Consider the following 24,091-nt stretch of genomic DNA (forward strand, 5'->3'; position numbering starts at 1 on the left):
CACCCAGCTAAGGTCTCCTTATCTAGCCTGGATGTCTGGTTGGCAGCGAAGGAGGTGGCCTGGACCAGCATCCTCGAGATAGACTTCCTCTTTCTGGAAGTAGGGGGACCCAGACCCCCGCTGTCATCGGCAGGACGGACTCCCATCCACCCGCTTTTAGGGGTACAACACCTGGGCCGTGTCATCGAGGGAGGGAACAGAGGATTCCAGAGTATTATACTCCCGAAGGCAGGAAATTGGGGACAGGATCACTGCCGGAGGCTTCCTGGGCTGGGAGAGGCAGAGATTGTGATTTGGGGTCCTGTACTGACCCCAACACGACAACAGGGGTCAGCTGAGATGCAAAAATGGCAGGGCTGCACCAGCTTGACAAACCTGACCCGGTCCAGGGCTGCCCCTGCAGTTGTCTCCTGGGGCGGGCAGGCTGGGAAACCAAAGATGCTGAGAGACTTCGGGGGATTGACCCCCACCCTCATCTCATCTTCCTGTTTGGGAGGGAGAAGTTAGGGGAAGATACTCAGGTGGTTTCCCCTCCCTTCCCAAGAGGCTGGGAGAACCTGCCTGGGCAGCATCTTGAAAGGGGGAATTGTCCTCCCAACCTAGCGCAGCATCTGTACACGTGTGTGTGTGTGTGTGTGTGTGTGTGTGTGTACTTGTGGGGGGTCCACGTCCTCCACTCCAGCTTCTGCCCCTCCTCCACAGCCGATGCAGACACTCCCCCCACATTGCCTCTAAACCAACCCCAGCTGTCAACATCTGGCCCACATCTGTCTCTTTCATGTGACTGGACCTCCACCCCAGATTCCCCCCTCCCCCCTTCAGGGGGCTGTAGGGCCAGGCTCCGAGCTCAAGGCCTCCCCTGCCTCACAAAGCCCCCTGCCAGGGCTAGGGAACCAGGGCAGGGGAGGGAGGGCAACCCCATCCCGGAGGTGCCCCAGGCTATTGGCAGAGCCGTCTGGAGCCGTTAGAAGCAGCTGCCGATGACTCATCTTCCACTGCCCCCACCCTACCACCTCAAACACACCGTGGGGCTGGGAACCAAACACCCAGCCCCGTCTCCAGACCTCCGACCCCTCTCAGCCTGGCTCAAAAGCTCCTTCACACCAGTCCCCACCCTCCACAGAAGTCTATTCCCCCACCCACCCCACTCCCAATCATCCCCAGAGCCAGGACGCTTTCCATTTTCTTTTATTTATACAAAACAATTGTTTTAAATATAATTTAAGAACCCCTCCAAGCACCAGTGTCTGTCTCTTGTTTCTAACACCACTGCCCCCCACACCCCCTCATGGACACAGCTTAGGGGTACTTGGGGGGGCAGAGAAATGTCTGGGGTTGCGGCATGACCAAGGCACTGTTCTGGAAACACACAACGATGGGTCCGTTTCAACTTGGGCAAAGGAGGCGATAAACAGGTCCCCTCTAACACAAAAAGTTACAAGGACGGTATAAAAAAAAAAAAAAAAGGGAAGGAAAAATAAGACCGAAAACAAAAAATAAAACTCAAAAACCTTCAATATGAAGGCAGCAGATGGGGGAGGGGCATTTACAAGGGAAAACCGAATTCGGTGGAGACAGCAGCAAGGTTGGGACATCCAAGTCCAATGATTTTGTCACTGGGCCATGCCGCCCCTTCCTGCCTCACGACTCGCAGGCTAGTCCCCCCTTCTCTTTGGTCTGCAGGGTCGCTGCCCTTCAAGGTGAGGAGGGGCACCTGGGGGCTCTAATTGGGGATCGGAGGGAGGCCGTGGGATTGTGCCCAACCCCCCCCCCCGGGGTGTTGGCAGATTCTGGGCACTTCTTTTCCTCTGGTCAGACCCAATCCCGAGGGAAGGGCTCCCACACCCTCAGTTTGGGGTTCCCCGCTTGGGGAGGGTCTGATTTCTACACTCCCGTACGGCCGAATCCCCAAATCCCTTCTCTCCAAATTACCAGCTCCCCGCCCCCATGGGTTCAAAGTGCAATCCAGTGGGGCCCGGGGATGGGAGCCTCTTGGGTCCCCACCCGATTCTGCCCCGGGAATAAGGGGAGCGGTGTCCCCAGCGTGGGAGTTCCTGCCGCTCCAGAGCTGGGGGGCCAGGCGAGGAGGCGCAGGTCAGTACTGGGGCGCTGGTGCCCCCGACCCTCCTGAGGCTCCAGGCTTGGCCTGGGACTTCATGTGCTGCACACTGGCCAGGATTTTTTTCTGATGCCCCGCCAGAGTGACTCCGATTCGGAGCAGGTCCCTGGGGAAGAATGAACAGCTAGGTGAGGCCACTGGGCTCCCGGGCGGCTCTCCTACCAAAACCCCATCCTCGCCTCGGGACTGTCCGCCAATCAGAATGGCCGGCGGGAAAGGGGGCTGACGTCAATAGTTGCCAGTCAGTTTCCGGAGGATTTAGGAGCCGCCACAGTTCTGCGCAGCCGCAGTAAGGAGCGGGGCTAGGTACCCGCGGGGGTCGAGATGCAGGAGGTGGGGCGGGCTGAGAGAGAGAGAGAGAGAGAGAGAGAGAGAGAGAGAGAGAGAGAGAGAGAAGGAAAGAAAGAGCTGGGTGGGTGGAGAGGAAGGGGCGGGAGAGGACAAAAACAAACTGCTCCCAGCCCCATCCTGATGCGGGGAGACGGGGATAAGGAAAAAAGAGGTGAGAAATGGAGGGCAAGAGCTCGTGTCAGGGAACCCGTGTCAAGGCGAGGCTAGAGCAAGTCAGGGAGGAGATGCCCAGACCTGGTGGGGCAGACTGGCCCGGGACCTGCCTTCCAGGGAGAGGAAGGGCCTCCTGGACCCTCTGTGTCTGGGTTTATAGTCCTTCTATTTCTGTGATTCAAACCTGGGGCAAGAAGAGTCGTTGGGAGAGAAATGGAAAGGCAGAAAGGAGGACCAGGGAGAGGCCAGCTAGGGAAAACCAGTATTGGGGAGGCGTTGGAATCATAAAACCATTTAACATTAAAGCTGGAAAGGCTCTCCAAAACCTAGTCCAACCTTCTCCTTTTATGGGTGGGAAAGCATCCAGAGTTGACACGTCGTTAATGTGAGAGCAGGGTCTGGAATGCAGACAGATGCACGAAGATACATACAGATTGCGAGGTGGGAGCGAGATGGCCCCGGGCTGAGATGGTGCAAGGGGGTGAGGCGCGCACAGCTGACCGGGAAGAATCCTGGGGCTCTCAGCCCCTGCAGCTGTTACTGCTTTGGCAGGGGAGGGGCTTTAGAAAACAGAGTTGGCACCAGGAGTTGACCCCAAAGGCCCCTGCTGAAACTGTGGACCTGATTCTGGTCCCCAGGCACCACCCCTCCTGGCTGCTTGGCCCTCACCACTCCCCCACCTCCATCTCCTGCCACGACTTACTCAGTGGAGATCTGGCTGACCAGCTCGAAGGAGCCAAACCCAGCGGCTGCAAAACTTTCTTCGTATCTTCCCATCTTGATGGCTCGAAGCCACTCGCCCACAGAGCCAAAAGCTGAGTAGTGAGGCTGCCGCTGATCCAGGAGGGGGTGCGAGGCCCTGGGAGGCAAGGATGGGGAGGACACACTGAGAACCAGCCCGTGTCAGGGTGGCGACGTAGAGCCCAGCCCTGGAGAGGTGGACAGGGACCATCCCACATACCACCAACGGGACGGATACTTCTCAGGGGGAAGCGAGGTTCTCAGGGGATGGCAGAGTGCAGGAAAGAGGGCCCATCCTCTGGGGTCCTCACCCGCCATTCTCGCGGGCCACGATTTTGAGGCTGGCAGGGTTCCGGATCATCTTGTCGAGGGCACTGACCACCTGGGGGAAGCGGGGCCGCGCGTTCCGGTCTTTCTGCCAACAGTCCAGCATAAGCTGATGCAGGGAGGTGGGGCAGTCTGGGGGCGGGGGCAACCGGTAGTCCTGTTCAATGGCATTGATCACCTGCAATGACAGGTAGAAGCACTGGGTGAGGACGTCAGGGAAAACGAGGCTGCCAAAGGACCCCAGGGAAACGGCGACTTAACAGATGCCGGGATGGCTGCTACAGCCCCCCCAGAAGGGCAGTTCTGGGGGGCTCCTGGCCAGGGCCGAGGCCACTGGCTGTGGCTCAGCGTCCCAGAAGCACGTGAGCTATGATCCAGACATGTAACTTCCCAAGGCTGCCCTCCATCACTGTGTCCTTCTGTGACCAGATAGGCTGTATTGAGCCCTTGGATACAGAGATCAGCTCCTCACAGCGCCACCCTCACCACCTCAAGGACCAAGCAGTGATGAGCTCTCTGAGAACCAACCCCCCCCACCCACCCCCCCCACCGCCCCATATCCCAAGAGAGAGGACGTTCCAGGAAAGCTTGGTAGGACACTTACATCCTGATTGCTCATATCCCAGTACGGCCGTTCCCCAAATGACATGACCTCCCACATCACAATCCCATAGCTCCAGGCATCACTGGCAGATGTGAACTTCCGGAATGCAATGGCCTCAGGGGCTGTCCATCGGATGGGAATCTTTCCTCCCTAAAGATGGGGGAGGAAAAGGTGAGCTGGGGGACTCACAGGACTCAGGCATTCTGCCCCCCACCTTTGCGTTTCCCCCAGCTCAGGCCTCCTTTCTTTCTGGGACCCAAACACCCAGCTCCCCGACTCTGTTCTTTTCCTAGACACCCGGTAGCCAGGTTCCTTAAGCTGCCCCCCCTGCCCCCACAAAGTCTACTCTTACAACCTGTCTTGGACCAGAGCTGTCAAGCCCTCAGCCTCCCAACTTTCCAACCTGCCCTGCTCACCTGGCCCTAAGAACCTAGTTCATATGCCTGCGCCCCAGCCTCACCAGAGAGCTCGTGTAGGTGGGATCAGAAGAGTTCTCCTCCAGGAATCGGGAGAGGCCAAAGTCTGAAACCTTGCAGACGAGGTTGCTGTTGACCAAGATGTTGCGGGCAGCCAGGTCTCGGTGGACGTAGCTCATCTCAGCAAGGTACCGCATGCCCGAAGCGATGCCCCGTAACATGCCCACGAGCTGGATGACGGTGAACTGGCCGTCGTTCAGCTGGAGATGGACATGGCGGGGGCGTGGTTCGGACAGCTCACCCACCGCTCCCCCTTCCTTCCACGTTCTAAACAGTATTTGTCCCTCCCAGACCCAACTCACAGACCCACCTGTAGGACTGGCCTGCTGACATCCCAGGGAAACCACCCCCTTTCTTTAAAAAAAAAAAAAAAAAAAAAAAAAAATTTCTTTATTTTTATTTATTTTCTATTTTTAAATTTTATTATTTGAAATCTATAGACGGTTTATTTTATTTTATTTTTTGGTCGTGCATGCGGGATCTTAGTTCCCCGACCAGGTATCGAACCTGGGCTCCCTGCATTGGGAATGCGGAGTCTTAACCACTGGACCGCCAGGGAAGTCCCTCCCTCCTTTCTTTTACCCTGAGTTCTCTCAGCTCTTACTATGGTATCGTGACACAATGCTTACAGTTGTCCCACTTTCAAATATTTGCTTTCAGTCTCTCGTAATTAGATTATAAGGAGACATTTTAAGATTTTCTTCCATTTAACCTTTACATCCAGTGCTTTACATCCAGGAAATACTCAACAAATGCCTTTGATCTATGTTCTCTTTATTTGACAGCAACAGAGCGCTGACAGTTACGAGCGTGCTCTGAAGCCGCCCTTCGACAGGTGGAGATGCGTGCGTCGGCGCTGAACCTGCCACAGTCTCGCTCGGCCCTCTTGGACCAACTGTATGCAGGATGCAAGAGAACAGTGAGGAATCGGGTGTGATCAGTGACCACAGCACCAAACCCAAGGTCTAAAGCCCGGCCTTGAGCTCTATAGAGTTGCCTCTCACCAGGTAAGCCGACCAGTCATGGACAGTTAACTCAGCCCACCTTCTGGGTCCAGCTAGCACGCAGGGGACCCTCGGCAGCCCTCCAGGGCCAGCAACACAGAGTTCAGAAACCGAACTCTGAATCCATCCTCCAAGCCTGCACCCACCCCACGCCTCACATCTCAGCTGGTGGACTCACTTCCAGACGCTCAGGGTAGAGACCTCGGAGTCTCCCACTCCCACGGCTTACAGTCCATCAGCAAGTTCTGCTGACCGTGCCTCCACAACGCACCCCAAACCAACCACTTGTGCGCATTCACTGCAGCCCCCGTGGCCTGAATGATGCCAGTGTTCTCATCGGCTCCTATCCCCCAGCATCCGTCAGAGGGATCTCCTCAAATCACCTCCCTCTCCTGCTGAAAAGCTTCCCCTCAGACTTCTAATCACATCCAAATTTCTAAGGTCACGAGGCCCAGCCGCCAACCGCAACGTGATCCACTATCACTCCTCTGCTGACCTGGTTCAGCTTCACCGGCCTCTCTGCTTCTTAAACAGGCTGGGATCCCGCCCACCCTGGGTTGCTACTCTCTGCCCCCGACACGCTTCCCCCCATCTTCTCATGGCCGGCTTTCTCATCTACCCAAACGTCATCTCTTCTAAGATAGACCCCCTTCCCTTTCCTGCAACCGGACAATGGAACAGACTCCCGTATCCACAAGGGAGGGTCAGGCCATCCTGGCAGTGCTCCAGGCCTCAGCATCCCTCGTGTTGGCAGCCGGGTAGCCTGTGTCTCCTGATGCGGTGCCACGGGAAGTACACGGCTCCCCCTGATGTAGGCTGGCCACAGACGTTTAATTTTGAACTTAGCACAACATTAATAGACATTGCTTCCCTTACAGGAAACACAGAGAAACAAGCTAGATGACCCCACAGGGAAGAATCCGATAAATCCCGAAGATAAGACATTCAAGTGGACAAGTGGCCCGGCCCTTCAGTGTATCAGAACCCCAGCAAGGGACTGTCCTGGATGTAGAAAAGGCTCAAAACAATAACCACAGGTGCAGTGCTTGATCCTGAACTGGATGCTGGGACATTCTGGGGACAACTAGGGAAATATGAGTATCAAGCTGGCATTAGGTGATACCAAGGAATTGTTGTAATTCTGTTAAACGCAATGTTACTTTGTTATGTAGAAAAACGTTTTGGGGACTTCCCTGGTGGTCCAGTGGTTAAGACGCCGCACTTCCACTGCAGGGGGAGCGGCTTCAATCCCGGGTCAGGGAAATTCCGCACGCCGCGTGAAGCGGCCAAAAAAAATAGTTTTGGTTTTTTACAGAAGATGCATAGGAAAGTTTAAAAAATAATAAAATTCATACAGTTTTGTTAAGGTAGCAAAAATGAGCTCTTCTCTCTCATTTCTATGATCCTGTTTCATTTTTTTCACATCTGAAATCATGTTTACTTTTTGTAAAACCTTGTTTGTACTTGTTAATCTTCAGTCTCCCCCATTATGCCACCAACTCTCCAAGAGCAGAGATGGTCACGGCTCTATCCCCCGAGGCCCAGTACGGTGGCTGGTACACAACGAGGCGCTCAGTAAATATCTGTCACAAGGCCAGACGACAACCCCTCCTTGTCCCAGGGTCAGCCAGCCCCACAGGGAGACCAATCCCAGGACTCCACCTTCCCTGGTGGAGAATGAAGGGTAGAGGGGCAGTGACGCAGGACCCACTGTCTGTCCCGGGTTCTGAGCTCCTTGCTTGCACTACGGGAGCACAGGGTGGACGCGGAAAGCTGGGAGCAGGGGGTCTCACCCTCAGGAAGGAGTCCAGGGCGCCGTTCTCCATGAACTCGGTGAGAATCATGACGGGCACGCTGTTGGTGACCACGCCCTCCAGGCGGATGATGTTGGGGTGCTCGAACTGGCCCATGATGGAGGCCTCGCTCAGGAACTCCCGCCGCTGCCGCTCCGTGTAGCCGCCCTTCAGGGTCTTGATGGCCACACAGCTCTCCTTCTTCCCTGGGGCCTTCAGCCGCCCCCGGCACACCTCCCCAAACTCGCCTTCAGGAAGGAGGCCGAGAGTCAGCTCTCCTGACCCGCCCCCCCCAGCCCCGGCCCCAACCCCAGGTCCGGCCCTGCAGTCCCTTTCCCCACCCCTCCCCCCGACCCAGGCACCCAGGCATCTTCCTCTCACCTGCGCCAATCACCTCTTCAATCTTGACATAGGAGACATCGATCTCTTTGGCAAATTCCCTCACAGCCTCATTAGGGTCTTCGTAAGTGAAGGGGTCAATGTAGACCTTAGTACCTGAGGAATCACGCGGGGCTTGTCAGCCACCACTGCATTCAGATGCCCTGGTCCCTGGCTCACAGCTCGCACCCCAGCCCTATCTCCTCCAGGATGGGCCTACCCACCGTGCCCAATGAGATACTGTCCGTGTTTGTCTGAGTATTCAGCTTCTCTCCCGTTGCTCTGCTTCCTGTAGCCGATGGGAAAGAAGAGGTAAACTGAGTCATGCATCTCGATGTTTCCAGAGGGGAAGGATGGGAATCAGAGAAGGTTCCAGGTGAAAACAGGCTCCCGGGACATCGGGGGAGGTTTGCCCTGGAGCAGGAGAGCAGGTGGCCAGCTACACAGGGCTTCGCAGGGGCCCCCGGGTGCCCAGAGCCCTCACCTGAGGCAAAGGACAGCAATGACGACGACCACGAGGACCAGCACCGCGCCCACGACCGCCGTGCCAGCAATCAGGGCCAGCTGCTCCCGCCAGCTCTCGTTCTCTGGAGAAGAACTGGTGATCAGGGGGACCCGGCGGGCCCGTGGGCTCCCCTCAAGTCCCTCAGGGCAAGCAAAGAAGTTTCCCAGCCTTGGTGGGTTTGATTTTGTTCTGTTATAAATACTGGAAACCACAAAAGGTTCCACTTGAACAGAAGGTTCCAAAGGCTAAAAATGAAAAGGTTCGTAGCCAAAAAGTGGAAACAACCCAAATGTCCATCAACGGATGAATGGATAAATAAAATGTGCCGCAGCCATTCAATGGAGTATTTTTCAGCCACGAGACGGAATGAAGTCCTGACACGTTCTACAACACGGATGAACCTTGAAAACATCATGCCACGTAAAAGAAGCCAGTCCCAAAAGACCGTATCGTGTGCCTGCATTTGTATGAAAGGTCCAGAACAGGCAAACTACAGACACAAAAAGTAGACTAGGCTTCCCTGTGGCACAGTGGTTGAGAGTCCGCCTGCCGATTCAAGGGACACGGGTTCGTGCCCCGGTCCGGGAAGATCCCACATGCCACGGAGCGGCTGGGCCCGTGAGCCATGGCCGCTGAGCCTGCGCGTCCGGAGCCTGTGCTCCGCAACGGGAGAGGTCACAACAGTGAAAGGCCCACGTACCGCCAAAAAAAAAAAAAAAGTAGACTAGTGTTTGCCAGGGGCTGGGAGGTAATGGAAGAGTTATAAGCATCTCTTTTTTGAGGTGCTGAAATGATCTAAAATTAATTGCGGTGATGGTTGCACAACTCTGTGAATATATTATAAGTCAATAAATTATACATTTTATTTTAAATTTTATTTATTTATTTATATTTTTGGCTGTGTTGGGTCTTTGTTTCTGTGCGAGGGCTTTCTCTAGTTGTGGCAAGCGGGGGCCACTCTTTCTTGCGGTGCGCGGGCCTCTCACTATCCCAGCCTCTCTTGTTGCGGAGCACAGGCTCCAGACGCACAGGTTCAGTAGTTGTGGCTCACGGGCCTAGTTGCTCTGCAGCATGTGGGATCATCCCAGACCAGGACTCGAACCCGTGTCCCCTGCATTGGCAGGCAGATTCTCAACCACTGCGCCACCAGGGGAGCCCATGAATTATACATTTTAAATGGGTGAATCATGGTGTATGAGTCATATCTCAATAAAATGGTTAAAAAAGTTCAAAAGTTTAGAAAACCACTGAGCCAGCATACAAAATCTATCATAGTGTCACCTCAGTTAATCCTGGGAGCCCTGTGAGAGAGGCCTCATATTTCCATTTTTTTGGATGAGAGAGCTGGGGCTCAGGGGTCAACTTTTTGCTAAAGGTCACATAGCTGGAGAGCCGCTGAGCTGGCCTTCACACCCAGCTGTTGCTTTTGGTTTCTACATCTTATCCCCAGGCCAAAATGCCTCGTGGTTGAAAGAGAAGCGTGGGGCTGTGGCTTTGGGGGTCCTGAGGGCAGAGCCAAGGCCTCCCGCCTGGTCAGGTCAGCCAACCCCACCTGCATCCGGCTCCCCGGGCTCACCGTCCAGCTGGGTCTGGCTGTGGTGCTCCTGGCCGAAGGGCCCGTAGCCAGCCTCGGAGCGCGCCCGCACCTGGACCAGGTAGCTGGCTCCCCGCTTCAGTCCCCGCAGCTCTGCCCGGTTCTCCGATGTCTTCAGGAACCGCACACTGCTGGGGCCCTCTGCGCCCTGTTCAGGAGAGGGGACTGGCCGTGAGCCAGGGCCTCCAGATTCCACTGCTCTTTCTGCCTCCCCCCGCCCTGGGCCCGCATCCCTAGCATCTCTGTCCTGCTGAGTGGCAGGTGCGGCCTTTGTGCTCACTTATGTATGCACTGTGCCTTGTGTTTTGCATTAATTATATCATTTAATCCTTGTAGCGCTTCTGTGGGATAGGTTCCATTATCCTAACCATTTTTGGGGGGTGGGGGAGGCCTCGCCGCGTGGCATGCGGGATCTTAGTTCCCCGACCAGGGATCGAACCCATGCCCCCTGCAGTGGAAGCACAGAGTCTTAACCACTGGACTGCCAGGAAAGTCCCACCCTAAGCATTTTACAATGAGGATATTAAGCTCAGAGAGGCCAAGGGGTTGACACAAGGTCACTTGGCTAGTACGTGGCAGAGGGCTGCAATTCAGGCGTCCTGGTCCCTGGAGCAGGTCCCACTGCCCACCCCCACCCCTGGGGCGGGGCCTGGTCTCACCTTCTCGTGATACTTGACCTCGTAGTCCAGCACTGCCCCGCTGGGTGCCCGGGGAACAGCCCATGCCAGGCTCAAGCTGCTGGGTGATGACCGAGTCACCCTGATGTCGGACACTGGGGGCGGCACTGCAAGAGACAGATGCCTTGGGGCCCTTGATCGTGGCAGGTCTGTCTCTCATCTTTCCCAGCTCTTCCTCTACTGGCCACACTTGTCTCGGTCCCCCAGCTGTTTCCGGAATTCCTTGTGGCTCTCTCTGCCCCGTCCTGAACTCTCCAGTCCACCTCTGCATCTTTTTTTTTTTTTTTTTTTGCGGTATGCAGGCCTCTCACTGTTGTGGCCTCTCCCGTTGCGGAGCACAGGCTCCAGATGCGCAGGGCCAGCGGCCATGGCCCACGGGCCCAGCAACTCCGCGGCATGCGGGATCCTCCTGGACCAGGGCACGAACCCGCGTCCCCTGCATCGTCAGGCGGACTCTCAACCACTGTGCCACCAGGGAAGCCCCACTTTTGCATCTTTTTAATTCTCTTTCTGCCTCTTGCCCCAAAGGCCTTGACCCGCTATATTTCCTGGGGATCCCACTCCCCAGCTGCTGCCTTTTCCCCCTCAGGCCTTTAGACTGTCCATATCCCTCGCAAGCCTTTCCCACCAACGCCTCTCCCATCCGACCACAGGCTGCCCCCTGCCCCCAGCCCCCAGTCTCACCCTCACGGTCAGTGGTGACATTCACAGCCTCAAATGGAACTGGCCCGCTGGCTAAGGAGGACACCCCGTTCACGGCGGTGACCTCGAAGGTATAGGTGAAGTCAGGACGCAACCCACGAATGGCCACCCAGGGCTCCATCAGGTCCCGGGGGCCGGGGTCGAAGGTCAGGTCTCCCCCGCAGGGCGTGCAGGAGCCGCCGGGGCGGCACTCCCGGCACCGGAGCGCATAGGTGAGGTCCTCTCGGCCTCCCGACTCGAGGGGGGCACTCCATTCCAGGCGCAGGGAAGAGCCGTTCAGGCGGGGAACCACACTTCTCGGGGCGGACGGAGGGGCTGCAGGAGACCAGGACGTCAGGCAGAGGCTGAGCAGACGGGCAGGGGACGGGCAGTGGGACAGACAGGCAGCCACACTGACGTCTTGTCTTGGCCGGGCACCAGACCAGGGTCAAGAGGAGGAAGGTGTGGGAGGATGGGACTGGGGTCGGGGGTCCACCCCAGGGGTCACTGGCCACTTACTGGTACAGGGTGCACCTCGGGGGTCTGTGCGGGCCCTGAAGTACCCGATGCGACACTGGCAGACGGGCGAGCCAATGGTGTTGGAGTGGCTGTTGGCTGGGCACGGCTGGCAGGACCCCTCCCCAGACAGGGGCTTGAAGGTGCCCTGAGCACAGGCTGCGAGAAAGCGTCCGTCAGAGACATTCAGCGGGGCGGGGGGGGGGGACCAAAAAAAGGACATTCGGCAGCTACTAAAGTCGCACGAGGTGCAAAAGGGAGAACAGGGAGGGAGAAGCACCTCTAAGAGAAGACCTCCCTCCAGACCAGGGGTCTGAACCCGGACGTGTACCCCCGGCCGCTCCACGGCAGCCAGGTGAAACCCAGACCCCTGCTCCGAGGAATGATTTTAAATGCACACCACAAAATACACAGATTACCAAGCAAACCAAATAACTAAAAATACAGTGATCGAAACGTGAAGAAACTTTGCAACACAGCAACGTGTGTTTCTGTACGAACAAGATACAGCGGCAAGGCTGACAGGCGAGGAAATACTGAAGTCACCATGAGCGAAAAACAACATTTTGCCAGTCTTGCGTCATCTCTAATGGGCTGTGAAAACACCCAGGATTTGAATGGGGCCCAAGTCTCAGGTCCTGCTCGACCGCTGGGCTGTGGCTGACACTCCGTGAGAGGAGTGGCCAATTTCAGGTAAAGATGAGTGCAAAGAAATGGTCATTTATTTTCCTTTCCACCAAAGTTCACAGATTCCCCTACATTTTACCTACAAAACCCAGGTTAAGAAACTCTGCTCTGGAGAAAAGGCTACGTGAGAATTCAATATCAGTAAATTTGACGAAACCATAACAAAAAAGACTACAGACCGTGAAGCCTTTGTCCTCTGAGTCCAATAAGGTCCCCCAGCCCCGAGGACAGTCCCACAGCCCAGAAAGGAATTGGACATAGATAGAAGGATGAGTGTGGAAATGATGGAGAGCTCAGAACTGTGCTGGGGGCCCTGAAAACACACCCTCCAGTAACTGAGTGCCCAGGAGAATAAAGAACTTTTAAAATGGAAATTTAAGAAGCGGATCCAAGAGCAGGGTACCAGCCAGGCCTCCTGCAGACATGGGCAAGCTCTGTGGGGGAAGGGCTAGCCCTCACCTCGGCACCTGGTATTCCCCTCGGCGGCCTCAAACCCTGGAGCACAGCTGCAGCCCGTGACCGGCTGCTCAGCCCACTGGCCATCCTCCCGGCAGTAGAGGCTCGGGCTGGGGCCAGGGGCGGGCACGGCATCGGCCACGCAGCTCCCCGCCACGGGAACCACCAGCTCACGAGGCACGGTCTCCGGGAAGCAGGTGAGGTTCACGGTCAGCTGGGCGCACTTCTTATAGAAGAGGTGCAGGGACAGCAGGGCCATGCAGGCGCCCTGGTCCTGGAAGGCCAGATAGAAGCCGGCTTTGGTGAGCGGGCCCAGACGCAGCGTCTTGACGTTCACCTTCCCGGTGGCCTCGGCCCCGGGGCGCTTCCGGGTCAGGTGCTCAGCAGCAACTGTGTCCACCTGCCAGGTTGGGGAAGAGACTCACTGCCGCTGTCCTCCACTCCCCCAGGACCCCGCTGGACTGTCTTCTTCCCAGCTCACCCTCTCCCTGACCTGCCTGGCTCCTGTTCCAGAACCTTCTCTCCACCGTTCCCAACGTACGCTTTCCTGCAGGCCCCAACATTGTCCATTAACACCCGCCGAGCTCCTATGATGCATCCAGCCACTGTCCCGCACCCCCTTTCTGTGCATTCACTCGTCCTACAGACACTTATCAACACCCACTCTGTGCCAGGCCCTGGCCTCCACGCCAAGGAACCAGAAATGAAGGCAACGCTGATGAACTAATGATAAATTAAAAGTATGATGAGTGCTACGGCAGGCGGGACCCCAGGGCAGGGCACATCAGCAAAGGCGTCCCGGGGGGCACCTCGGAGCTGGAAGTTACAAGGCGAGGAGTTGGGTGGGAGAGGCAGAGAGAAGGCATTCTAGGGTGAGGCATCAGCTGGTGCGAAGGCAGGGGGCTGGAAAGGGGCGAAGTGTACTCAGAGAATGGGGAAGTGAAGGGGGGCACAGCACATGGAGTAGAGCGGCTGTCCCACCTAGCAGGCCACCCTCTCCCCTCCTCAGACCCGGGCCTCTTGCTCCTCGCCCCCAGCACCTCTAGACCACAGGCCGGCCCCAGACCCCACCTTGGCCTGGGGCACCTGGGTACCTTGATGTAGGGGTTCTCCATCCAGGCTGGCGTGTGGGCCGTGGCCGTGTCCGCGTCGCTCTCAAAGTAGAAGACGGTGAAGGTCTCCTTGCAGGAGCGGCCGGCCCGCGGCAGGGAGAGGCATTCCAGCATGGTGAAGCGCAGCGTGGCATACACGTGCACGGCGCCCCGGCGGGGCACCCAGCCCGTGCGCAGCCAGTGGGCCAGGCCCGGGGCCCGCTGCACGTCACACACCTCGTAGGTCCGAACACTGTGCTGCTCCTCGTCCAGGCCGCTCAGCTCCTCCCACTGCGGGGAGAAGGGCGCTCAGTCTGGGGGCTGCTAAGTGGGTGGGTGAAGGTCAGTGCCATAAAGCCACGAGGGTTGGGGGACCCTGGAGAGCAAGGGCTCAGAGGATACCTGCTTCGGCTGCTGCGATGGCTGTGTGTGTATGTGTGGGGCCTGGGAAGCAGGAGCACAGGTGGACCCCCTCCCTTGGTTTCTCTCCAAGCCCCAGCTCTTACCTGTCCCTCCACCTGAGGGAATGTCACCCACTTCAGATCGGCAGTTTCCAATTTTGTGTTCAGTAGGGTCTCTAAGACAGACAGACAGAGTCAGTAAGCGCTTGGGAGAGACACCAGGAAGCCCAGACGCCTGGGAGCTGAGACAGACAGACAGGCCAAGGAGGGGAGCGAGCCCTGCCCTCTGTCCCCCCAGCAAGCCCAGATTCCCAGCCTCTTTTCTGAGTGCCAGCCCCGCCCCTGACAGCTGACAGGCAGGGAGCTGACCTTCGGGACTCCCAGATCTAGGCCTCTGTGAACTGCTGTGCCCCAGAGGAGAAGGGGGGACACAGATGCTGAAAGGGGAAAAAGGCAAACAGCTCAGAAAGGGCTAAGCTAGAGCCCAGACCTGACCCTGACCCCGAGGTGGGATACAGGGACACCCTTCCCACCAGGGCCTGCCTCAGCCTCTGCAGTCCGTTCCCAAATCCAGAGAGCGTGCTGCCTCCGTCCCCACCCCCTTCAGACCAAACATCCCAGCCCTTCAGATCCGTGAAGGCGGTGCTGACCTCCTGAGGCCCAGCCCTGACCCCCCATTCCCTCCCCACCAGCTAGCTGCCCTCGGAGGAGGAAGCGCTGGAGGCCGGGACGCTCGGGTTCCTGCCCTGGGCCCCTGTGTGCAGGGGCCTCACATCTGGATTTGGTTACGGGAAGGAAAAGGGGAGGAGATTTTAGGGGTGTGTGTACGGGGGGGGGGGGTGAGCACACCTGGCTCTGCTCTGGCCTCTCTCTGGGGAGGAGAGGGGCGCGGCTCTGGCGGAAGGTGGGGATTAGGAGAAACTGCACAGCCCCCCCCACGCCCCCCGCCCCTGGCTGAGGAGGGGGGGAGGGTAGGGGAATCCCCTCGGAGATTTGTGGGTGGGGTGCTGCAGGCCTGCCCTGGGAGGAGCCGAGAGGGGGCCCCCAGGGGAGCCAGCAGCACACCTCGGACCAGGGCCCCCCTCCCTGGTGGGAGCTGCAGGAGAGAAGGGAAGGCAGGTGGGCGGGCAGCCTCCTCCCAGGGACCAGGTGATGTCCACGGAGGGCAAGGGGTCAGGCGGGACCCCGGCCAGGCAGCTGGGGGTGAGGCCTGGGCCCCCATGGATGGCGGGAGATAGCCCAGCACGCTGGGGACAGGATGCCCGGGTTCTGGGAAGGGGGCGGATAGAGGCTGCCGTCTCCACCCTCCATTGTTCCAGACTGGATAGTGTTTTCCTGTCTCCAATTTATACACTGTCTCTGTTTCAGGCTGTCCCGGGTGCTCTGAGCGGCTCACTTTCTCTCACCCTCTCTCTTTGATCTGTCACTTCTTTTGCCTCCCACCTCTCTCTCCCACTCTCCGTCCACCTCCATTTCTCTTTCTGACTGTCACTCTGCTTTCTGTCTCCCACCTTTCACCATCCCTGGGGCACAGAGCCTTCGATAAAAGACTGAACTCGTCTCAGTCTCCTCATCTGTAAAATGGGAGCAACAATACATCCCACCCACAGGGTTGTTGGAACCCTGAAAACATAAAGCACTCAGCATGGGCCTCGGGCCCAGAAAGCACTGAGGTAATAGAAATTAGAAGTTACTCCCTGTTCCTCTTTGCATCTTTCTTTCTCTCTCACCACACATCATCCCGACGGGTTTTCTCCCTGCTTTACTTTCCCCTTTCTCTCCCACAGTTCTTTCCCCATCTTTCCCCGAGCCCAGCAAGTCTCTCCTCTTCCCCCACACCCAGCCTTTGATCCCCAGCCCAGAGCAGCACTGCCCAGCCTGGGAGAGAGGGCTTTCTAACTGCCTTTGATTCCTTCTCCTCAGTAGCCCCCCATGGCCCACTCCCCAGAGACCCCTTTGATTCCAGGCAGTGAAGGAGGGGAAGGAGGCAGCTCATTGAAAGGAGATTAGGGCCATGGGAGGAGGGTTTACAGGGCTCTTGGCTCCCCCTCTAGGGGTTGGGGGGAGGGCAGAGACTCATGGATAAAGTAACATTTTGGCTGGGGTGGGGGGATGCAGAAAAATTAGAAGTTTAAGAGAGACAAGTAGACAGCAGTTAAGCTGAGTTCAGGGGACACGAGGGCTGTGTAGGTCAGTTTCTGCCGGCCTAGGGTTAGAGGAAAGGACTCTGGTGGGACTGAGGCAGGGTCTAGACAGCATTTAAAGGGCTGGGGTGCAGCTTGGGGAAACCAGGGAAGGGGCCTCCCTGGCGCAGGGGCCGTGGCTTTGGGAGAGATTTGGAGGTCTGGAGTGTGAGTGCAGAAGGTGGCCATCCCCACGGCGGTGTGTGGAATTGTAGGGTCAAGGTGTGAATGCTCCGGAATGGGGGGGGTGGGGTAGTTTTATGGGCTACCACAAAGTTCTGCCTTGTCTTCTTGTTCCTCCAGAAGTGTTTCCTCCTGTTTGGCAGAGGTGGGAGGAGAGGACAGCAACTTTGGAAAGAGTTTTGAAGATGGGAGTAGAAAATTGGAGAGAAAAGGAAAGGCTGCCAAGGGCGTCTGGAGTCCGGAGTAAGAGTGTGGGGAGCCGGGACCGGGGCATGTCCCGGGACAGAGCTCGCCTCCATCTCTTTCCCAAACAAAAGAAAACTCCACTCCCCGCTGGGCCGCCTCCTCCCCGCCCCCCTCCCGGGCTAGCACTATTGGTCCGGAGTGTTCGCTGTTGGGGTGCCGGGTTTGGGGGAGACAGATGTCGGCCCTTCCACCCCGAGGCCCATCTTCGGGGGGCCCCAGAAATGGCGGGGTGACTCCAAGGAAACTCACCTTCTAAAGCGGCTACAAGCGAAGCCCAGCAGAGCAGAGCCCGGAGCTCCATGGCGCCGCCTCACTCTGGTTGGATCCGATCCGAGTTTGGGGGGCCCTAGCCCCCCCAGGTCTAAACCCCCCCCGAGCGGGTGGACGTCGACTCCCCGCGCTGAACTCGGTCGGGGCCCTCAGCGCGGGCCCATGCGGGCGCGCCGGGCACCCGGTGGCGGCGCCCAGGTGTGGCCCCGCGTCCCAGCCGCGCACGCAGACGGGAGGGCGGGGGCGTCCTGGCAGCGGCCGCGCCGGGCGCGAGCAGAGCAAGACGTGGCTGGAGTCGGGGTCCCTCCGGGGCCTCGGGGTCCCGCCCCGGGTAGCTGGGGGTGGGCCGGCCGCTCGCGCTCTCCCCCCCTCCCTGGAGTGGCGCTGCTCGCGCCGCCGGGCCGAGTGCGCTCCGCGTCGGCAGGGAGGGTGGGAGCGGAGCGGGGACGGGAGCGGGAGGGAGGGGACTGCGGCGCGGGGCCGAGCAGGCTGGGGCTGGGCCGGGCGGCGCCTGGCCGGGGAGGGCCGGGCGCGCGGGGAGCGGGGGGAGTTACCCCCCAGCCCAGGCGAGGCGAGGGGGCCGGGGCGTGCTGATTGGAGCGCGCGCTGCTGAATAATTCATGAGGGAAGCGGAGCGGGGCGTCGAGCTGAGCAGGTCGGGAAGTTGGGAGAAAGTTTGGAGAAGGGGGAGGGGCGGCGGGTGCGGAGCCCGGGGACCGCCCAGACCTGCCCCGTGGCCGTGCGCCCCTGATCCGGACCGCGCGTGTCGGGGCCGGAGCCCAGGGACCCCCGGGTCAGGTCCGAGCCCGGCAGACACCAGGGAGCAGAGAAACACACCCCGCAGCATGGAGGGCCGCACGCTCGAAGCCCTATCCGATCTTCCTGCGGACTTCGGATTCCCACCACCCCCTGGTTGGCGCAGGGGACCGTGTTTGGGGGAAAATTTTAAAGATGGAGGGTGGCCCAGCGGGCCCCAAGGCAGAGGTCTCAGCTTAGATACGCCTGGAGCGAACGTTCACACAATCATTCAACAAACATTAAGTATTGGGGACCTACTGTGCGCGCAACGCAGCGCTGAAAAATGTGCAGAGGAAGAGGGGCACCTGGGTTGAGATGGGGAGTGTAGAAAACCCAGGAAGCAAGGGTAAGTAAAAGGTAGTTGGGTACGAGAGAGTGAGGGGCCCAGACGGATTCCCAGATCATGGTCCACACTCTCTCCGTCGCGATTAGGAGGGCTCCGCGACACCCTCAGTCCTGACCCCTGGGGCTCGGGCCGGGGCTGCTGCTGTCTGTCTTTCCTAAGGCTGTTTCCTGTCGGGCTCCTGGGGGCCCTCGGCATGGCTGGGAGGGCCTTTCCTCTCGTCGCCATCCACCCCCTACCAAATCTCGTGAGTTAGAGGGGAGGGTCCAGGAAAGCAGCTCCTCCCAGAAGAGCTGGAAGGAAAGAGCTTAGACTCAGAAGGTATTTAAGGGGGGGCGAGTAAGAGGAGCTGAGCAGCCGAGAGAGGGAAAGAGGAGTCCTTGGTGCTTGGGGGGTTGCCAAGCCCCTCTAACCCACAGCGAGGACAGCCAGGCCTGCAGTGACCTCTTGTCCCAGTGCACTTATCTTGCTGCCACAAGTGGTGCTCCCCACACCCTTGCCCTTCCTCGTAGCCCTGCCTGGGTCCTGCTCCGGGGTGGGGGGGGGGGTCACAGGGGGCAGGAAACAGCCAGCTTGGCTGGAGCCAGGCAGACCAGGCCAGGGCTGGGAATTCCCTCCTCCCTCCCCGATCCAAGCCCAGTATCCCTTGTTCAGTTTCTCCTCCAGGCTATCCATCTCCTGCGGACTCACCTTTCCCTGCTCTCACTCTGCACTCATTCTCTAGCCTCTAAGAGTTATGATTGTGTCTCCTCCTGGGCCCTGCCCTCAACCCCACCTCAGGCTCTTGGTTGCTTGAATTGTCTCCTTTGATGGGGGATGTAGTTCATCATCATGGTTGGGGCGGGGGGAGTCGGTGCATGGCCGGAATTGAAGAGAAACCCAGGTGCACGGAGAAATGAGGCTGGGTGGAGCAAGGGGCTGATGAGACTGGAGGGGTGAAGAGATGGAACAGCTCACCGCAGATTCAAACTCTGTATTTCTGACCCCCTGAGCACCAGGACTCCCTCAGCTAGAGCGAGCAAAGCACCACAGCTAAGAAGATACCCAGTTGGTCCCGCATCATAGGTCATCAGCCCCCATCCCCCAGCAGGTAATTCAGTTCCTAATATCTAGTGTACACCAAACAAGGAATGATTAAAATGAAACCTTTATTGAACATCTACTGTGTGCCAGGTGATCACCGTGCCAGTTTGCAAGATTTGTAAAACAGGGCTTCTCACCTCAAAGGTCGATACTCTGGTGGAATTCCCATTATTTCCCTCTTCCATGGAGATGACAGCTGAGACTTTTCACTCCTATCCTCAAAAATCATCCTCGGTCTCTCCTGGGGGTGTGAGGTCATTTCCTCCACCCTCGGACCACTTCGCAGGCAAGCGAATTCAGTCTCCACTGAGTGTCATCACACAGGCGAGCACCCATGTCACTACCTGGTTTGATGCTTGCTCCACAGACCCAAACAAATGTCAAGCCCTCCTTCCTTCATTATTAGAGCACTTCACTGTCCTCCCAGCCCAAATATGTGGCTGTCCTCCCTGTTGCCTGTCCATGATCAATATATTGCTGTGGCAGTGCCTGTGTGGAGCACACCTCTCCCCCAGCAGCTGGTAGGGTTTTCTCTTTGCTATCCACCTGGTTACAGTTGTTTGGAGTGGGCTTGGAGTTCGGACTTTTTTCTATATGTAATAAACAAACAACAAACAAATCACCCCTTTCACCATCAGTTGTAGAAATCATCACTCCTTTTCCCATATCCAAGTCCCCCTTGTAAGGCCCACCTGACCCCGTCAAGTCTAGAGTTAAGTTTACCTGGGAGCTCAGCAAGTTTAAATTTAGGCACCCCTCACCTTCCAGGCTCCTCTCACCACCCTGGTTAATGAGTGCCGTCAATTTAAACAGTTTTCAAGGTGACTCACAGTAGGAGAATGTTTGAAATGGCCCCAAATCTCGCACCTCTTACACGAAAGGAATTTGATAGAGATTCTGACAGTACCAATAATAAGCTGTAGAGCTCAATGAGGTTTTTATAAACTCTCAACAATGAAAGAAAAAAAATTGAATTGGCCACACTAGAGAAAGACAGAGAGACAAAGAGAATAGAAAATAATATTATAAAATCATTATCATATGAAGAGGTGGTCAAAGAGTTCGTATCTAAGAAACAGGACATGAAATTATTATAGCGATGTGCTGGCAGCTATTAACTACAAATATTTCTAGATTTTGTAATATTTATGGTGTTTTATCACCTTAACATTGCAACTGGTTGTGATTTCTCAATCTAGGTAAACATTAACTTTTACACCTAATTTTATATTCATGGTTTTGTTTTTGTTTTCTTAAGGAGGGTTCCCCCAAATTGTAAAAACATCAGGACCGGGCTTCCCTGGTGGCTCAGTAGTTAAGAATCCGCCTGCTGATGCAGGGGACACGGGTTCGAGCCCTGGTCCGGTAAGATCCCACATGCCTCGGAGCAGCTAAGCCTGTGCGCCACAACTACTGAGCCTGTGCTCCAGAGCCCGCGAGGCACAACTCCTGAAGCCCGGGCGCCTAGAGCCTGTGCTCTGCAACAAGAGAAGCCACCGCAATGAGAAGCCCGCGCACTGCAACAAAGACCCAATGCAGCCAAAAATAAATTAATTAAATAAATAAATTAAACAAACAAACAAAAGCATCAGGACCCAAAAAACCTGAATCCACTGCTCCTATGACCACCACAAACCTTCCTGAACTCATCATATGCAAAGTTGTAATAGACACATGCCTTAATTTATTAGTGATTGTATATTTGCTTGTATGTGGTTCTAAGCTTCATGAAAGCAGGTGCAACATACGTTGTGTTCACTGCTTTAAGTCCCACGCAAGGCTTTCTCATAGTAAATGCTCAATAAATATTTGTGGACTATTTATCCCCTTATTGATTAGTCATTCTTTAATTTACTCAGCAATAATTTTTTGTATATATATATATATATATATATATATATATATATACACACACACATGGGGTTTTTCTTGGCCACGCCGCGAGGCATGTGGGATCTTAGTTCCCTGACCAGGGATCGAACCCGTGCCCCTCTGAAGTGGAAGTGCAGAGTCCCAACCACTGGACTGCCCGGGAAGTGCCCCAATAATTACTTTTTGAAGAATTACTATGAACCAGGCCTGGAAATACAAAGTTATCCTCTACCTTCTAGGACTTGACAGCCCAGGGGTAGAAATTGCCATAAAACCTCAACAGAACACAGGAGGCGACGTGTTGAGCATAAAGGGTGGCAGGCAGAGGGTCCTATGGGATCACAGAGGAAGCACACGAATCCAGCCTGCAGGTTCAAGGTGAGCTTTCTGGAGAAGATGATGCTATCTGAATGAGTCCTGGAGGAGACTGGTGGGAAAGGTTGCTTTCAAGGCAGAAGGAACAGCAAGTACAAAAGCATGGATGTGGTGAGATTGTCCTCAAGCTGCCAGCGTTCACATCGCCAGGGTGTGGGGTGCAGGGATAGTGACAATGGGTGAGCTGCAGACCTGAAACCGAAGGGTTTTTGGCAAAGAAGCAACATCGTCAGATTTGTTCCCACTTGTACAACTTTGGAGAATCGATTGAAAGTGATCAAGGTTGAAGGTAGAGAAACCAAATGCAGTTCTCCAAATGACAGTGAGGACTTGAACTGACATGGATGAGTGTGTGGGGTGGGGAGAGGGGGGAGGATTCAAAAGACGCCAAGGAGCTAGAGTGGGCAGGACCTGGAGCCTGGCTGGGACGGTGAGGGACTGGGCAGCTCGGTGGGAGCTAGTGAAACGGGCTGGAAGATGATGGGCATGTTGCGTTTCAGATCCCTGTGCACCATCCAGGCGGGGCCAGAAGTGAGCTAGATCTGAGCTCAATGGGTCTGCAGCTCAGAGACAGGTTTTTGGCTGGAGATACCAGTTTGGGAGTTATTGGCATATGATGGCGATGGAAACTGCGGGGAGTGGGAATGGGGGTGTGGGGGAGGCTGTAGAGATTGGGAAGACTGAGGAAAGCTTTCCTACTTCACCTTTTTTTTTTCTAAACAAGCATTATCGAATTTAAATCATCATAGGAACCCCGTAAGCGGATGGGCGTTATCATGACATCCACTTTAAAAATGAGACAGGCTCGGAAGGTTAAGTGACCTGTGCAATGCACTCAGCTAGTAGCCAGCAGGTGGGCCTGACGCCGCACTCAGCATACAGGACAGCCTTCCAGCCCCACCCCCAAGGACCTGTAGGACACACGTGTCCTTTTCCTCCTTCCTCGCTCACCCAGGCCAGGCCGGGCACTTCCCTCCCTCAGCCTTGGACCCTTTCTCTTGTGGAGCCCCTACTTCCCACTAGACATTAAAGGGGTGTGATTTGGCCCCTAACAGTCACCAGAGCCTGGCTCAGCCAGCCCCCAATCTTGGTGATGGGGAAGAGGAAGGACCCTGAGCACTGATGGAGTGGCAGAGGACCGAAACTGCCAAGACTGGGAGAAAGCATCTGTGCGAGCTGATAAGAAGGAGGGCGGGGGAAGGGCAGAGCTCACCACAGAGGCCAAGGCTACCAGAAGGCAAGGAGGTAGAGAGAACGGAGGCAAGGGGGCTGGGGACCAGAGCTTAAAGGGAGGGCTGGGGGTGGGTAGTGCGGGAGGGGGGGGGGAGAGGTAATGGGAGGCTCATTGTCCCAGCAGGGGGAAGTCTTTTGTTTCCTCTCTTCCCTTGGCAGCCTGACAGGATATGAGGCCAAGCCCCCCGCTCCATGCCAGCATCCCCCCCACCCACTGGACAGGGCCCTTCCCTTACCATTGTATCCTTGACAGGGATGGGGGCAGGGGCAATGGCTCTAGGCGGGAATATAAGGACTATTCGTGGCTGGGGGCTAGGCTACCGAGGTCCTGATGGGACCAGAAGCCCCCGGGCTAGTTCGTGGAGCTTGGCAGGGAAAGCTTCGTGCCTGGGGAGGAGCAGGAAGCCAGGCCAGGGTGGGGCCTGCACCGAGGGTAGCAGGTCGGGCCAGGGGGCGGTAGGCTGGGCCCAGAGGAGATGACGCAGCCCTTCAGGCCTCTCCCAGCCCCCACCATTCCAGCGTGGGGGCCTGAGAGCTCACCTGAAATCCAGTGTTGACACCCCCCCCCCAACCAGGGCGGTTGGGAGCTGGTAGAGCCCAGCGAACTCCGGGGTCCGGCCTGGGCCCTCCACCGCCGCTTTCCTGTACTCCCTCCCTCCCTCCCCAGGATCCAGGAGTCTGGCCTCCCGCTGCGGTCCTCCAGGAACCCTGGAATTTCATCCATCCCCTCCTCTCCCTCCTGGGTCATTTTGCTCCATCAGCTGTTCCTGCAGGAAGGGCGCCCTGCTCAGCCTCGCCTCTCTTCCCGAGCCTTTTGTTTGCTGGGTCTGCAGGAAACTGTAGGGGCGGTGGCCAAGGGCTCATCTGCCCCTGGGGCCTGGGGGAGGGGGGGGGGTCCGGATTCACGAGACTTAATCCTGGGGAGCTCACGGCGCGGGTAGGGAGGCTCGA

General features: G+C 56.9%; 1 protein-coding gene and 1 long non-coding RNA gene across 3 annotated transcripts; one reads left to right on the forward strand and one right to left on the reverse strand.

The window, feature by feature from the left end:
* Nucleotides 1-1,172: 1,172 nt before the first annotated feature.
* EPHB4 (EPH receptor B4) lies at nucleotides 1,173-17,557 on the reverse strand. Of its 2 annotated transcripts, XM_073791963.1 has the most exons (18): nucleotides 17,007-17,194; nucleotides 14,924-14,991; nucleotides 14,660-14,730; nucleotides 14,157-14,444; nucleotides 13,066-13,462; nucleotides 11,923-12,078; nucleotides 11,407-11,739; nucleotides 10,705-10,829; nucleotides 10,028-10,193; nucleotides 8,431-8,533; nucleotides 8,171-8,235; nucleotides 7,950-8,063; nucleotides 7,569-7,816; nucleotides 4,756-4,971; nucleotides 4,296-4,445; nucleotides 3,676-3,869; nucleotides 3,327-3,482; nucleotides 1,173-2,225 (listed from the first exon to the last, which is right to left on the reverse strand). In XM_073791963.1, exons 1-18 carry the CDS (start codon nucleotides 17,192-17,194, stop codon nucleotides 2,096-2,098), a joined length of 3,168 nt encoding a protein of 1,055 aa, XP_073648064.1. In that variant the 3' UTR covers nucleotides 1,173-2,095. The 2 variants fall into 2 exon arrangements, with proteins under 2 accessions (XP_073648064.1, XP_033696179.1); XM_033840288.2 differs by lacking the exons at nucleotides 14,924-14,991; nucleotides 17,007-17,194 and adding an exon at nucleotides 17,416-17,557.
* Nucleotides 15,755-21,703, forward strand: LOC141276456 (uncharacterized). The gene is made up of 3 exons (XR_012325991.1): nucleotides 15,755-16,227; nucleotides 17,041-19,667; nucleotides 20,919-21,703. It is a non-coding gene; the product is annotated as an uncharacterized lncRNA (long non-coding RNA).
* Nucleotides 21,704-24,091: the final 2,388 nt, after the last annotated feature.

This window comes from Tursiops truncatus, chromosome 15, assembly GCF_011762595.2.
Source record: "Tursiops truncatus isolate mTurTru1 chromosome 15, mTurTru1.mat.Y, whole genome shotgun sequence".
In the NCBI taxonomy this organism is placed as follows: Eukaryota; Metazoa; Chordata; class Mammalia; order Artiodactyla; family Delphinidae; genus Tursiops; species Tursiops truncatus.

Bases quoted from the DNA above. Each gene is read 5' to 3' on its own strand.
- EPHB4 (XM_073791963.1), bottom strand. From the start codon at position 17,194: ATGCCCCGGTCCCGGCTCCCCACACTCTTACTCCGGACTCCAGACGCC. The intron at 13,463-14,156 runs GTACCCAGGTGC...CCAACCTGGCAG, and splicing joins TGGAGAACCCCTACATCAAG to GTGGACACAGTTGCTGCTGA. The intron at 4,972-7,568 runs GTGAGACCCCCT...GTCCATCTCCAG, and splicing joins CCCTGGACTCCTTCCTGAGG to CTGAACGACGGCCAGTTCAC.